Source organism: Triturus cristatus, chromosome 1_1 (assembly GCF_964204655.1).
Source record: "Triturus cristatus chromosome 1_1, aTriCri1.1, whole genome shotgun sequence".
Taxonomy (NCBI): domain Eukaryota; kingdom Metazoa; phylum Chordata; class Amphibia; order Caudata; family Salamandridae; genus Triturus; species Triturus cristatus.
Window position 1 is genome coordinate 56986507 of NC_140579.1, and position 15169 is coordinate 57001675.

Genomic DNA, 15169 nt, shown 5'->3' on the forward strand with positions numbered 1-15169 from the left:
AGGGTAGAGGGATACCACCAACTTCTAGATTGCCGTCAATAGTCCCCAAATGGGAACTTTGAGGGGCAGAGTGCATTGTCTGTATGGGCCTATTAGATGCATTGCAGCGCGGTGCCTGGTCTAAGACAGCCATTAATGGTTGCAAAGGAGGGGCAGTAGTCGCACTCTGGGGGGAAACTTTGTTATTGCCCTTCGTAATTCCTTTTTTAGTAAGGTTTCCTGCGGAGAGATGAGGTCCCGTGTTATTGGATTGCTTACTAACTAAGGTGTTCAGATTAGTAAGAGATGTTTCCAATAAGGTGAGCCTGCTCTCCACTTTTATCAAACTATCGCTAATGGGCTGCAGAAGAGAACGCAGTAGCGATTCTAGGCTCCCTATAGATGTAAAAGGGTTAAGTATGTCAGCCACTGGGACGTTTGGGATAGTAGCTCTATTGGGACTAGGGGCCTTTGAGAGAAGAGCAGTAGGGACAATCTTATTATCCCTCCCAGGTTGGGGTACAAGTGTGTGTTTTTTGCCAAAATTTAGATGGGACGGTTTGGCTTTCCCCCTGCCCCCCATTGACTTTTTACTACGTTTGCTCGGTGGGGGCCTGTGCAACTCTACCTCAACTCTTTGTTTAGGCTTGCTTTTCTTAGCTGCATGCGGAGGTGGGGTTTGAGTAACCAGATTAACAGGGGTAGTAGTTGTCCCAGAAGGGGTTATATCTAGAAGTTTTCCAGGGGCCAACTCAGGGGAAGTGGGGATGTCCCGCAATAAGAGAGGGAAATCCTCAGGGGTCAGAGGTTTTAGACTGAGTGGGGGCGTGCCATCCTCTTGGGTAATGGGATACGGGATGATCTCTGGCAGGGGCGTATTCTTCATGGAATCAATGGAGCGCCGCCGCTCGGCCCTACGTTTCTCCAAAGAGTTTTCCTTACCTACATCTTCTTTGGTAGGTTTGAAGTACTTGTCCAAAGTCCCTGCGTTGCAGCCCCCTTCCCTGGCAGTAGATTTGCAAAGTCCTGGAGAGGGCATCCTCCTGGACTGGTTGTGTTTAGGAAGAAAAGGGTATGGCCCGGCCCGGCCTCCTTTGGCCCCTGACGGCCACAGACGGCCCGCCCTTTGCCCGGGCTTAGCCCGGCGCGTCCCGCACGCGTCCCGCGAAGCGGGTCCCTCTGCGATTTTATGCGCCTCCTGGCGCTTGCTCCGCGTCACCTCGTCGCGCCGCCGCTGAGGCTGCCGGGAGTTGCAGTCCCGGGGCGGCGACGCGGAAGATGCTGGTGACCTTTGGACCCTTGGCGGTGGCGGCAATGGCGGCAATGGCGTAGCGTGGCGTGGCTCAGCAGGTAAGTTTGTAGTTAGACTGCTCCCCCCCGCTCCGCCGGTCCCTCTGCGATTTTATGCGCCTCCTGGCGCTTGCTCCGCGTCACCTCGTCGCGCCGCCGCTGAGGCTGCCGGGAGTTGCAGTCCCGGGGCGGCGACGCGGAAGATGCTGGTGACCGTTGGACCCTTGGCGGTGGCGGCAATGGCGGCAATGGCGTAGCGTGGCGTGGCTCAGCAGGTAAGTTTGTAGTTAGACTGCTCCCCTGTCTGAAGGACCCTGCGGTCTGTCTGCTCGCTCCTCTGTTGCCTGACTTCACTATCGCTCTCTGACCTTCTTGGGAACGTTGGTGTGCAGGGATTTGATATGTGTCACTGAGATTGCTGCCGCCAAATGCAGACCTAACCAGCATTTACAATGCAATGGTCTCGGCATTGTTAAAGTTAGAGCTATTGGCATTGCTCATGACATTATTTTTGTTTATGTTTTTAAAACATTTAAAGAAACAGCATTGTTATTTACAATGTCAAAAGCTTAATCTCTCTCAAATGCTAGACCTATTGCATTTGCACCCACACACAGAGCCACACACACAAATACTACTAATGATGTTACACAAAAAATTTACGCCAGGGTATTGTTGCAGCGTTTGGAGACCTGGTCTAGTGATAACAATATTCTGACGCCGCTCCAGGCGGGTTTTAGGGCAAAAATTTCAACAATTGACCAACTATTCCGGCTGCAAGTGCTTCACTAGAAGCATGTGGTCTTGGAAAGGGGTAGTCTCTATCTCACATTCGTCGATTTAAAATCTGCATTTGATATGGTGGATCGCAAACAACTATGGACCATTTTACTAACAATGGGGGTCCCACCATACTTATGCTACCAGCTTAAAATCTTACACGAAGGTACTTTTGCGAGAGTACGCTTTGGTAAACAAGGCCAGTTAACTGGAGCCTTCCCGATTGAGAAAGGTGTCAGGCAGGGCTGCGTCCTTGCTCCGACCTTATTTTCTCTTTTTCTCAACGGGCTTATCGAAGATCTCCTAGCAAAAAATGATATTGACTCCCCCAAACTAGGTGCCCGAAGATTTCCAGCCTTAATGTTTGCGGACGACACGCTTCTGCTCTCAAAATCCCCAATGGGGATGCAGCGCGTGTTGGACCAGTTCTCCACATTTTGTACCAAAAGAAACTTGGTGGTTAACATAAATAAGACTAAGTACATGGTTTTTAATGCAAATACTGTTAACTGCCCCCACCCAATGATGGATGGCAGACCCCTTGAAAGGGTCCCAACCTTTGAATATTTGGGCTTGACTCTGAATGATAAGATGGGATGGTGTCCACAAGTGGCTAAGGCCAATTTAAGACTCACTCAAGCAGCAGGGGAAATCTTAAAAGTACAGAAGAGCTGTACCCACAAAATAGTTAGTGCCCCCCTTGAAATTTTTAAGATCCAAGCTAGGGCATCATCCTTGTATGGGGCAGAACTCTGGGGACATACACAAGTAAGTAACCTATCAATAACTGAAAATAATTTTATAAGACAACTATTGGATCTCCCAAAAAGCACCCCTCTAGTTCCGCTAAGATTTGATCTAAATATTTGCTCAATCGCAGACGCTATCGCTGTTCGGCCTTTACTCTATTGGAAGCGTCTATGGAGCATTCCTGAGCTGGTGCACTACAAGGAGGAGCTCCAAGTTGTCATGGCATCAGTAGGATTCCTTGGCTAGCATTTGTTAAACAGTCACTTGTACTGACCGGATTTGAGGAACTCTGGTTAAATCCTGAAGTTTCCTGTCCAGGTACCTCTAAGACAACTATAACAGGTGCTGTTAAAGAAACCAACCTAAGGAATCTCTTTCGCACAGTAAAAACGTCAAGCTTAACTGATATCTTTTTGGATGTCAAGTCTTTCTATAGCTTTGAGCCTGTGATTGATCTAATACAACCAACCCTTGCAAAGAAGCTTTATCTACAATTTAGATATGGCACGTTGCCTCTTTTTTATAATATTGATAGGTGGAAAGGGGGACTAGTACGCCCTTGCCCAGGTTGCCGTATGGAGGATGAAACCCCTGTTCATGTTATCCTTTTCTGTCCAGCTTATGCTCACATCAGGAAGAAATGGATAATCCAGTTGTGTAAAAATTTGGGCATAAAGCAATATCTGGTTTATTTTAGGGTACTAAAAACAGACACTGAGCCAGTGATTGTCTCTGCAATAGCCAAGTTTCTTCATTCTATGTGGATAATTCAAAGGAATTTGATTAACAATGCTGTTTTACTCTAAGATTAAATTAAATGAATATTGAGAGAGTGGAACTATTTTATCCCTTTTAGAATGATCATTGTTTTATTAATTTTAGTATATTGGAAAATATTTAAAAGCTTTAAAAGGATTATATGTCAAATAATAATCTGAGACTGTGTATGAAATGGATTGTTTGATTTGCTGTTTTGTGTATTTTTATGTGGTTTTATGGTAAATTTAACCGCAATAAAGCTTACTACAAACAAACAAATACTACTAAATAATAGATGACTGCTGTTCATCAGATCCTACAACAAACACACAGCCTCCGCAGTAAACAGAACTGGTACATAGACAACCTAAAAGGGGCAGCAGACGGTTCAACTGCACATGCCCGGTATACGAGGTAACTAACCACGAAACGCTCCTTGCGCCAGAGCAGAGACACTGATCGCCGAGGCACTCTCATGAAAGCTGGCAGAATCCCTACCAACAGAACACATCGCATTAGGATTTTTGTCTGACGTTTTACCTTTCACGCGTCTTGGAAGTTGGTTAAAACAAGGGCATCTGAAGGGCCCCTGGAGAGACCGTGTTTAGACCGAGGAGCAAGCAGGAAAGGGCATAATTACATAAAATGAACAAGATATAAGCAAACCGAGTGATATGGCCAGAAGCACACTTAAAAGAGTAAGACGGAGCAGACACAGAACAGGCAGGGAGGGCTTCTAGCAAGTAAGATACGGGAAAATAAAGGAGACAAGGAGGGCCGGCAGGATTCAACGTAGATCACACAGAAGACAAGTGAGGAACAGGCACATCGATACATGAACGGCATACAGAGCAGGGATGGTGACATATGAACACAGAGCAGGCGGGTAGGGTGCACTGTATGGTTTAACCTACCGGCAGTCACCTCACTCAGCAGCAGCAGCATCGGTAGGAACGTCGTAGGGACGGCCATGCCTGGGATCCTTGCTTCAGTCTGCCATGCCTCCGGCGGAAACAGACCCACGGCGGCCTCGGTTTACAATCCTGGGAACAGAAACGGAGCCGACTGGAACCAGCCAGAGCGCATGCGCGGACAGAAGCCGAGGCTGGTCGGGCGCCGCTTGGTGGACACTGGTCACACTGAACTCAAATGCCTGGGCAGGAGCGGGGCTCGCGCTACACACAGTACGTTACAACAATGCTTCATTACCGTGACGAATGTAGCAGTATTCTAAAGCCAGTATAGTATGCCTTCCCAAAAATTTTCATATCTGAGATGCATTTCCATTTTCTACACTATCCATTTTAAGAGGTAAGGCTAGATGTAAAGCAGCTTTTTCTGATCTCTTGAGTTTCACCTTAAGGAAATGTGTAGCTTTGTACATCATTCAACCTCTTAATGCCATAAACACCACCGCCTTTCTCCGAGGTCAAGCAGAAATGCCTCGGAGAAACGCAGCGGTGTTTTCTTTCTCTCCTCTTGCCATTGGCTGGAATGTTTACATTCCAGAGGAGAGAAAGAAAGTAAAAAACACGCCCCCGAATCCGAAAAAGACGGGGCTTGTTTGGAGAGACAATGCTCTTCTCCAATGGCTGACCAGTATTTCAGAGGCCAGCCAATGGAGAAGAGGTAAAAAAAGGGGCGGGTTAAAGCCCCACTCCTAACATTAAATCTCGGAGCGAGACTGCGCAAGCGCAGCCTTTGAGCCAAGACCTAAAAACTGGCCCACACACTGATTCTCCAGACCAGCCCTTCAGGCCCTGCCCGATAGCCCAGTCCGATCTCAGGGGCAAACAGGTGCTAGTCAGTACCTGCACTTCTCTATTTACATTTGCAGGCGAGGAAGGAAGGAGCGATAGAAACACTCCGAGTGGTCACCCGTGCCCGGCCTCTCGCAGGGGGCAGTGTCTCGATAAACACTGGACACCAATGGAGTGAGGTCATCTGTACATGGAAAGACCGGTGACGCCTGGAGCGGAAGCAGACGTCATAGAGACAAAGCAGGGTAGACGTTCAGGCGCATTAGTACCAAGAAGCCAATTGGCAAGCATGTGGAGTCTGTGAACAGAAGATAATAAATGTCGCGATCGGTGCTCAGTTCTGTGGTTCCAGGTTAATTCTCGCAGGGCAGGTGAGGCAGAGAGTACGTGCAGTGCCGCAGGAGCCAGTTTTATCTAGTAGGCGCTGTGAGCAATGCATCTTATTCTATGTAAAGATGCATGTAACTCAAGACAGATTTCAGCAAACAGACAAACAGGACCTCCCGAACAGCGTGCGTACAGCGGTACGTTTGAGTCAGGCCTCCCATCAGTCAAGTTACCAAACTTTAAGTAGTGTCACTCATTTAAACGTAGCCGGATGTTTCACCGCGGTTTGCACAAGATCACACCCAGTGGTGTACACAGAATGTCAGCGAAATGTAGTTTTCAGCGGCTCCTCATCTTCCGAGAAGGCAGGTTGCTAAAATGCAGATACATGGTGTAAAAATTCCTTTGGGAAGGTAACCGGTTAATACCACCCACTTAAGTCAGGTGAAGAGGGGATAAATTGTGCTGTGAGATGTTAAGCGGTAATTTTTCAAGAACACGATACAAGGTGACAGCAGAGCTTTTTGAGTGACTTGTCTTCCAAAATATTTCTCACTTTGAGATTAGGCAAGAGGAATGTTTTCATAACCTTAGAACCTGCTTTTGCTAATGTTTGTCTAGCAATAAATGTCACATGTTCCGTAAAAATACCTCCTTATGCCAACACCTGAAAGTGATCCCCCAGAGCGAAAAATCACGTTGCAGGAAAGGAGTGCCTTGACTACAGAGGATGTGTTTGCTCAAGGGCTAGTGCAATGTCAGCTCCACCGTCTTGTTAAGTTATATTGCGTCCCTGCTTGAATCGAAGTTGTATTCGTCCATTGTAGCGCTTCATGGCCTCAGAAGGCGCTGACGCTCCTTTGGAGGACAGATAGCGCTATACTATGTAGGAAGAGTGTGAGGTTATGGTTGGCTATGTAGGGTGTGGTTTTGTGTCGTGCGTGATGATGAGCAGAGATATTTGGTAGTTGTATAGTGCTCGCCAGCTGCTAGTATGGTGGTTTGCTACTGTTGGCTGTCTGTAATGTGCTGCGCCGCGCAGCAGTCGCTTTCTAATTGAACATTGATACATGCTTCTAGGAGTCTCGGATAGGAGGCTGAGGTTGCGCCTGGCGTTAGATGGCGTTGTATCACACGTGTCTTCATTTAGGTGTGTAGTGTGTTGTTTTATGCACACACCTGTTTGGAGATGTAGATCTTGGGCCCAGCTGACAGCCCTATGCCTGGTGCTGGATTCATGCTCGCCTGTCGGAAGAGCATCCTTGCGGTATGTGCCCCTCCGGTGTTGTTTTGAGTCCCACAGTGATTGTGTGAGTTGGTGGCGCGTGGGTCCTAGGCAGTCGTTGGATTGTGCAGGCATCTGAGAGATGAGGGTTTTGGTAGGGTGGAGTGCAGGAGAAGGGCAGGCGTGCCTTGTCGCCATTGAGTTGGCCTTTGGTTGGGGTGGGGGAGGGAGACTAGCTCATGCAGGACGGGTTCACAAAGGGCTTGCAGACCTGACCCCCGGTGGCATGCAGGATGCGCACAAGGGGTTTGGTAGGGGCAGAGAGCAAGCAGGGCGGAGTGTGAGTGTAGTACTGAGAGGAAATGTGTAGCTTTGTACATCATTCAACCTCTTAACGCCATAAACGCCACCGCCTTTCTCCGAGGTCAAGCAGAAATGCCTCGGAGAAACGCAGCGGCGTTTTCGGATTCGGGGGCGTCTTTTTCTTTCTCACCTCTTGCTATTGGCTGGAATGTTTACATTCCAGAGGAGAGAAAGAAAGTAAAAAACACGCCCCGAATCCGAAAAAGACGGGGATTGTTTGGAGAGACAATGCTCTTCTCCAATGGCTGACCAGTATTTCAGAGGCCAGCCAATGGAGAAGAGGTAAAAAAAAAGGGGCGGGTTAAAGCACCACTCCTAACATTAAATCTCGGAGCGAGACTGCGCAAGCGCAGCCTTCGAGCCGAGACCTAAAAATGGGTGAAAAATGCATTTGGCGCTATGTCGTATATTTAGACATGACTTTTCATGTGGTAACCATCAGCCAGTCTAAGGCAAAGCAGTAACTGTGTTGTGGTAAATATTTCGTTACCGGTACTATTTTTTATGCGGTAAAGTCTATTAAGAACAACTCAGTAAAATGAGAGGCAGAATCCGTGGTATTAGAGTTTTTAAAAAGGCTTTATTCCTATATAAAGGAATACAATTCGAATTGTAGGCATTCTATTCCATCACCACGAAAGTTCAGGAAGGAAGGGCATATATTATTGACAGGTAATCATTTTTATAGAAAAGGCATTACAGTGAAACAGATGCAGTAGGCGTATCAACTGATAAGACAAAATAAAATATGCATGCGTAACTAGAATAGGCGTAACTAGAAAACGTCATTATACATGATGTCACAAGGGGGTGGATCCATAAGAGAATCCTGCAATGTCAGCAGAAATATTTGGCAGAGATGCGTGCGCAGCCGCATGACGTGTGATTGACGTGCAACTAGAGGGAGAAGGGGACTTGACATTTAGCTCTACATGTGGAGACAGAAGTCTGAGGTTATGTCAACCTAATCCCAAATCATATCTAATATCCTATGTTTAAAGAACTGTGTTATCCAAAAAGAGAGGTCTCTTTAGGATAGGATCTTATTATATACTGACTATACTGACTGTTAGTGCGTGTACAAGCGTCTAAGTGTCTACACTAGATGCGAGGGGGTAGGAATATTCCATGGTAACAGGGCTATGAATTACTTGCATGAGGACAGCGAGGCCTGGCCCTTTGCACGGCAGCTGGAGGAATGTTTACCTAAACTGCTAGACAGGAATGCATCGGATGAGGGGCGAAGGAGATAATCTTGAAGGTGAAATACAGTTTTTGGCAGGCGACGGGCTGGATCAGGCACCGTTAGCCGCGCAGGGAGTAAGACAAAGTTCATGGTCACAGATGCAGGCTCAGACTGGAGCTTTCAGAGGCAGAAGGCAGGAAAAAGCTTGATGACAGAATTCGGGCCTACTCGCCTGAATCTGTAAAATGTGGAAAGTGAACCACATAAAGTCGGTGGCCTTTCATACTTAGGAAAGGAATATCTGACCCATTCATGGTGGATCTGAAAGAGGACATGTTGACGGTGGACGCACATATATTTGCGTCTTCAAAACTGGAGCAGGAGGGAACATACATGTACTTATAGCATGTACATGGAGCCGTTGGGGTCTACGATAGGGGACATAACTGATCACAAAATTCATATTTCCTCAGTGTGTTCTGCACTTTCCTCTGCAAACTCTCAAGGTATCTTGGTCCCAATGGTGCCCATAATTTAGTTGGCTGGCATGAGTCACGTGTGTCAAGAACTCTTGGGGGTGGGGGAGGTGGGTAGTAGGCAAACGAGTAATTTGTAATGGTGTCCAGTGCTTTATCCAGAATTCTGAAAGTTGTTCCTGACGAATAATTATCTGATGTAGTGTTTGACAATTGTGTGTTGTGGTAGATCTTTTTTTTGCAGAGTTTTATACAGCGCAAACTTGACCCGAATCCAATCGGGTATCAGAGCGCTTTACATAGCACCAGTTACATTACATGAGGACAGACATTAATTTTTTTGTTAGGCACGGGTAGATTAAGTGATTTGCCCAGAATCACAGGATGTTCAGCGTCATTACCGAGACTCGAACCCAGTTTTCCAGGTCCGAGGTCCAGCGCCCTAGCCATTAGGCCAACTCCTCTCCCCAATCTTGTATACTCTGTTTTCCAAATGGTTGTGCACTTTGCAGCGCGACCTATATGCTAATGGGTCACATTACAAATTTCCCACTCTAGGGGCCCTACACGGCCGGCATGGATATAGGCGTGACATGGCCTACATCCCTGAAATTGTTTCCAGAGGAAAAAAAAAAGCTGCCTTGCACCACTTTTTTCTTTTTATTTCTTTCTTTCTGTTCTTTAACACAAGTGTTTCTTGTTGGGGGAAGATATGGGGTATTGTGGAGTATCGACTTCTGCCTGCTCGCCCCCAGGGCTGCCGACAGTTCTCCTTTGCAGATCAGGTGCTACCCCAGCTCAGAGGGTTTTGCTAACTGATCATTTGTTTTGAAGCCACAGATGAAGTTCACAAGCTGTTGAGACACACATTTGCAACTTGTAAATGTGATGTGAAAGTCTCTTTATGCCCTCTCATATTGCAATGCTCAAAAGCCAATTTCTGACCTATAAAAGGCTGCTTTACACCGTAAAATCTCTTTAGTGGTCGCAAACCTGGTGGTGTTTGAATCTGAGTTTGCATGCCTTATGAGTATTTTTGTTGGGATGTCAGTTAATACTCTGCAGGTCCTGTGTCTGTGTGCCAGGTGCCCCGCCGAGGTCCCCTGTACATGTAAAGCTCACAGGAGCTGCCGTGACTTTATCAGGAAGCACTGACTGAGACGGACTGTGCCTCTGCACGGTTGGGCGCTGCAGCATCTCACATAAAGACTTAATGGGCAATGAAACCTAAAGTAAACCGTACTGAAGCTGTCTACGAAGGCAAAAGGTTTCCCAAGAAAAAGTGACTGGTCAGTGTACATTAATGAGAATTGTAGCTTAGTGGTAGGTTGTGTGATTTTGTCTTCTAAATGGTGTGAGGCCCTCCTAATGCATGGTACGCTTTATAAACTTTCTTAAATTTCAAGCTGTGTGAAAATGCGTGCTATTAGCTAACAGGTTAAGTAATGAAACGTCGTGTACTCTGTCTGTTCGCGTGCATAGTTGGTATGCGGTGCCCTGAGCGCTGGAAGGGCAGTGTCTAGGGGCAGTGAGTGTAAACATAACCTGGTGGCCATTGGCGGCATGTGGAGGCCTGTGCCGTGGAGCCAGCTTGATAGCTGATCACTGTGCAACAAAACAACTAATTCGGTCGCTACAAGCGATTTATGGAAACGTTGGGTACATATTTGGCGACACCCGCGTTAAACTAGATTTGCTGATGAAGAAATGTGTTACTTCATTCAGGTGCTTTGCTACTGTTCGTCTGATTCCGAACTTCCTTCTCGGCTCTTATTTCAGCTAATGAGTGAATTTAGTCAAATATAATGTGCACACAATATGGGAGGAGGGCGGGCCAGCCATTTTATCAATAACGGACGCTTATTGTGAGGCCTGATTCGCAAAGTGGGAAGTAAAATTGTCTTTGGATAGTTTTCTGTGCAGAAGGGTTCTGCAATGTGTTCGGATGGTCGAATGCACCTTCCAATCAGTCAGGTTTATAATGCAAGAGAAGCCTTAAATGTATATCTGTGGTTCACATATTAAAATTGAAATTGAAGCCTCGCTTGCTGTTCTCTACCATTTTCATGTTTTACCATGCTTTATCAAAGTGGTTCGCCAAGATTTAAAAAAAATAAATATATATATCTGTGGAATGTATTTATGTATACACGTGTAGGTTTGCATTTTTAAAATTTTTAGAAAATCTCTCAAAGCCTTTGCTATATGGTCCGTGCTGGCCCAGCCTAGACTATGGTGGGGGGAGAAGGGAGGGGGGTAGTGAGAGCAGACAGCAAGGGGGTGGAGGAGGCTAATGAGACATGACAGAAAGGCAGATTGCGGCTGCAGGTGTGCACGCTCACGTGCACTCAAGCTTTAGGCCACCAAAAGCCTCTGGTGGCACTTTAAAAAGCCACTTACTAAATGTCTCAAAGAGACGGCATGCGCTGTCTCAGGCGAGACCTAATCATTGCCTGCAACACAGGCACCCTTGCGGCGCTAGGCAGCTAAATTTAGTGGCATCACTAGGGAACATGCTGGAGTCTATCTTGCAAATACGGCGCATCTCTGCGTTCTGAAACTGTTGATGCGTTTTATTAGCAATTTTGGCTTAACACTGCGCTCCGAACGTTTCTTGTAAATATGTTCACATGATGTGGCAATGCAGGGTTATCTTAGGAGCTCATGTGGTTATGGTGCACAGCAGAAGCGGTGCAGTAATGCAGGGTTGTCTTAGAAGCTCCTATGGTTATGGTGCACTGCAGAAGCGGTGCAGTAATGCAGGGTTAATCTTAGGAGCTCCTGTGGTTATGGTGCACAGCAGAAGCGGTGCAGTAACGCAGGGTTATATAAGGAGCTCCTGTGGTCATGGTGCACCTCAGAAGCGGTGCAGTAATGCAGGGTTATCTTAGGAGCTCCTATGGTTATGGTACACAGCAGAAGCGGTGCAGTAACGCAGGGTTATCTTAGGAGATCCTATGGTTATGGTACAGAGCAGAAGCGGTGCAGTAACGCAGGGTTATCTTAGGAGCTCATGTGGTTATGGTGCATAGCAGAAGCGGTGCAGTAATGCAGGGTTATCTTAGGAGCTTCTGTGGTTATGGTGCACAGCAGAAGTGGTGCAGTAATGCAGGGTTGTCTTAGGAGCTCCTATGGTTATGGTGCATAGCAGAAGTGGTGCAGTAATGCAGGGTTATCTTAGGAGCTTCTGTGGTTATGGTGCACAGCAGAAGTGGTGCAGTAATGCAGGGTGTCGCACATGGTTATGGAAAATGGCAGAAGAGGTGCAGTAACGCAGATGTGGCACAAACATTCTCATGGTACACAGCAGAAGAAATGCAGTAATGCTGGGCATAACACAGTGGCTCACATGGTCAAGAGACACAGCAGAAGAGGTGCAGTAATGCAGGGTGCAGCACACACTGTCTCATGGTCATGGTACACAGCAGAAGAGGTGCAGACCCGGAGATGCAGTAATACAGGGTGTAGCACACAGGCATGCATGGTCATCGTACACAGCAGACCAGGTGCAGTAATGCAGGGTGTGGCACACGCTGTCACATGGTCATGGTACACAGCAGAAGATGTGTAGTATTACAGAGTGTGGCACACGCTGTCACATGGTCATGGTACACAGCAGAAGAGGTGCAGTAATGCAGGGTGTGGCACACGCTGTCACATGGTCTTGGTACACAGCAGAAGAGATGCAGGGTGCAGCACACACTGTCTCATGGTCATGGTACACAGCAGAAGAGGTGCAGTAATGCAGGGGGTGGCACACGCTGTCACATGGTCATGGTACACAGCAGAAGAGGTGCAGTAATGCTGGGTGTGGCACACACGGTCTCATGGTCATGGTACATAGCAGAAGTGCACATGGGCTCACATTGGCTTCGGCGCAGTATTGTTGTTTGAATATAATTGGTAGCATCTCATCTAAACTGTATCCATAATATATGCTTCGAGCACCGCCCGCTATGTACCGTTAAATCAATAAAATGTGTTAATAATAAAAAAAGACTGCACTCCATATATCTACACTTATTTCTTGCACTCTCATCTTTGCAGGTAAAACTTCAAGAGTGGCGGCGTCTTCTGAAGAAAGAGGAAAAATATTTTCAGGAGTCTAAAGTCAAGGAAGAGGAACACTATAAAACCATGAGGGTGAGAGGCTGCAGTGAGTGCTGTGTCTCTGTATATGTCCATGCCCATGTCTTTTTGTGACCTCTTAGAGTTCAAGAACACAGAGGCTGATGAGTCACCCTACAAACTGGGTCATGAACCCCACCAAATAAATATACTGATGGGAGTCACTGCACTTGGATATTGGGGCTGAAATCGGCCAAGGGCTCATCCTAAAAAAAACATAAAATCAAGAATTACTCTTCTGATCCTAAAGTAGTACTTACATACTCACACGGTGTGTGTTAGAGTATGTGTGCACAGTTGTGGCATTATCTGGCTGTGAGTACATACCAGTGTGTGTGTGTGTCTGTGTGTGTGTGTGTTATGTGCATGTTCACACTTAGGTGTACATGTCTAAGTTTTTGTTCAACTATGGATGGTCCTGGAGTTATCTGTGGGAGTGCATGCATGTCTGAGCATCTCTATATCTGCCTGTTGTTTGGGCTTGGATTAGTGCTTGTGTGTGTCTGCATATGCATATATAGGTTTTGAGACACAGAGTATGCAAATACTTGTGTGTGTCTATGTGCAGGCGTGGTTGAGGGATGTGTATGCTTTAGTCTGTATTTATTGGCTGTGGGTTTGTACTTGCGTATGTGGATGCCTCTCTATGGGTTTGCGTATCGCAAGGTCTGATATATGCATGAGTGGTGAGTTACACAACCGTGAGATTGTATATGCATCTGTGTGTGAGTATATATATGCATGGATGTGTGAGTCTGTGTATGCATGGACTGAAGATATCCACCTGTGAGTTTGTACAAGGTTTGTGTGTGAGTGTGCACATTAATGTGTGCATCTATATGAGTGTGTACCTCTGTGGGTTGTGTATGCGTGTATCTGTAGTGATCTATACATCCTACAGACAAATCAAGCCTGGAGTAAGCCCCTTCCTAAACAAAGGTTTTAGCAATGTAATCATGCTATGGTATTGTATATACAACATCAAATCAGAGAACATCCCACACAGTTCACCGAAGTAATGGAAGCTCCAACATTGTGTACATGAGTTTTAACCCACGAATAGTTCATCTACCCAAATGCCTTCTAATCTTAGCACGTTTCGTGACATTTACATTCCATTCTTCAGGACATTTTCATTTCTAATTCTAGGAATGAAATGGGCACAGCTCAGCTTCAGCCTCTGACCTTGGACATTCTCTGTTCTGCTCAATCCTCAATGCAAGGTTTTCCTTCAACAGCCTCATTAATCGGCCTTAGTTTGACGCGTCAGTTTTTATGCCTTCATTAGACCTCTCTTACAGGGATAGGCCACAGCTGACCGGAATGTCCCAGCATAACTGGTGCACCTAGCCCTGCCTCAGGATGGGAGAAGGGGCAGGCCTGTAACGTGGAAGCCCCTTCAGCAGTGGTGCACATTTATCACCACTCTGACACTGCCATTGGTCTGATATTTAAGTATTCAACAGGGGGTGTCTGTAGAGATGCATTTAACAAGGGTGTCATTGCATAAACCTTTCATGGTATCTGATAAACCCTCCCACAGATTATATGAAGTGTTTCTCCTAAGGTGAATTGGGTCCTACTTTATTGTACTCATTTTGCAGACAGAGGAACCAGATCCACCCTCTAAAGCTTTGAAACTTCTTTAGTTGAATCTTATGGCGTGACACAGAGGCTAACATCATGCAAATCTCCTTTATTGCCAGCTCACGGCAGCAACAATTGAAGAATATAGAACTTCAATAACATTTTAATAGGCTATAAAGTCCCGCCGCATGCAGTGTTCTCCCTTTCGTTGTTGCTTCTGCTCTCACAATAAGTACAGCCTTTATAGTACTAATACTTAGGGCTGATTTTGATGTCGCCGGGCCCGACCGCCTCATTAGAATGCGACGGAACACTGTTCTGTCGCATGCCTATATTCCACTATCGGAGCATGCATTCCAGCTGTAAACCGGCCGTAATGCATGCTCCCATAGTAAAATTGGAGGTACGGTTCATCCCTGCACCCAGTGGCAGGCACCTCAATGTGCCAGCCACAAGGTGCTGGGATCTTCAGGGGGCACCATAGGCACCCCCTAGGACTCCAACTGGAGGCTGTGCACCAAAGGGGGCCCTGCTGGGGGCCCTAAACCTGTTTTTGACA

General features: G+C 46.6%; 1 protein-coding gene across 1 annotated transcript in view; it reads left to right on the forward strand.

Moving 5' to 3' along the window:
- Positions 1-15169, forward strand: part of LOC146869377 (E3 ubiquitin-protein ligase TRIM39-like) — a 97816-nt gene that overhangs the window by 14026 nt on the left and 68621 nt on the right. Inside the window, exon 2 of the mRNA XM_085599669.1 lies at positions 12943-13038. Coding sequence (XP_085455795.1) covers positions 12943-13038 — 96 coding nt within the window. The remainder of the gene's footprint in view (positions 1-12942; positions 13039-15169) is intronic.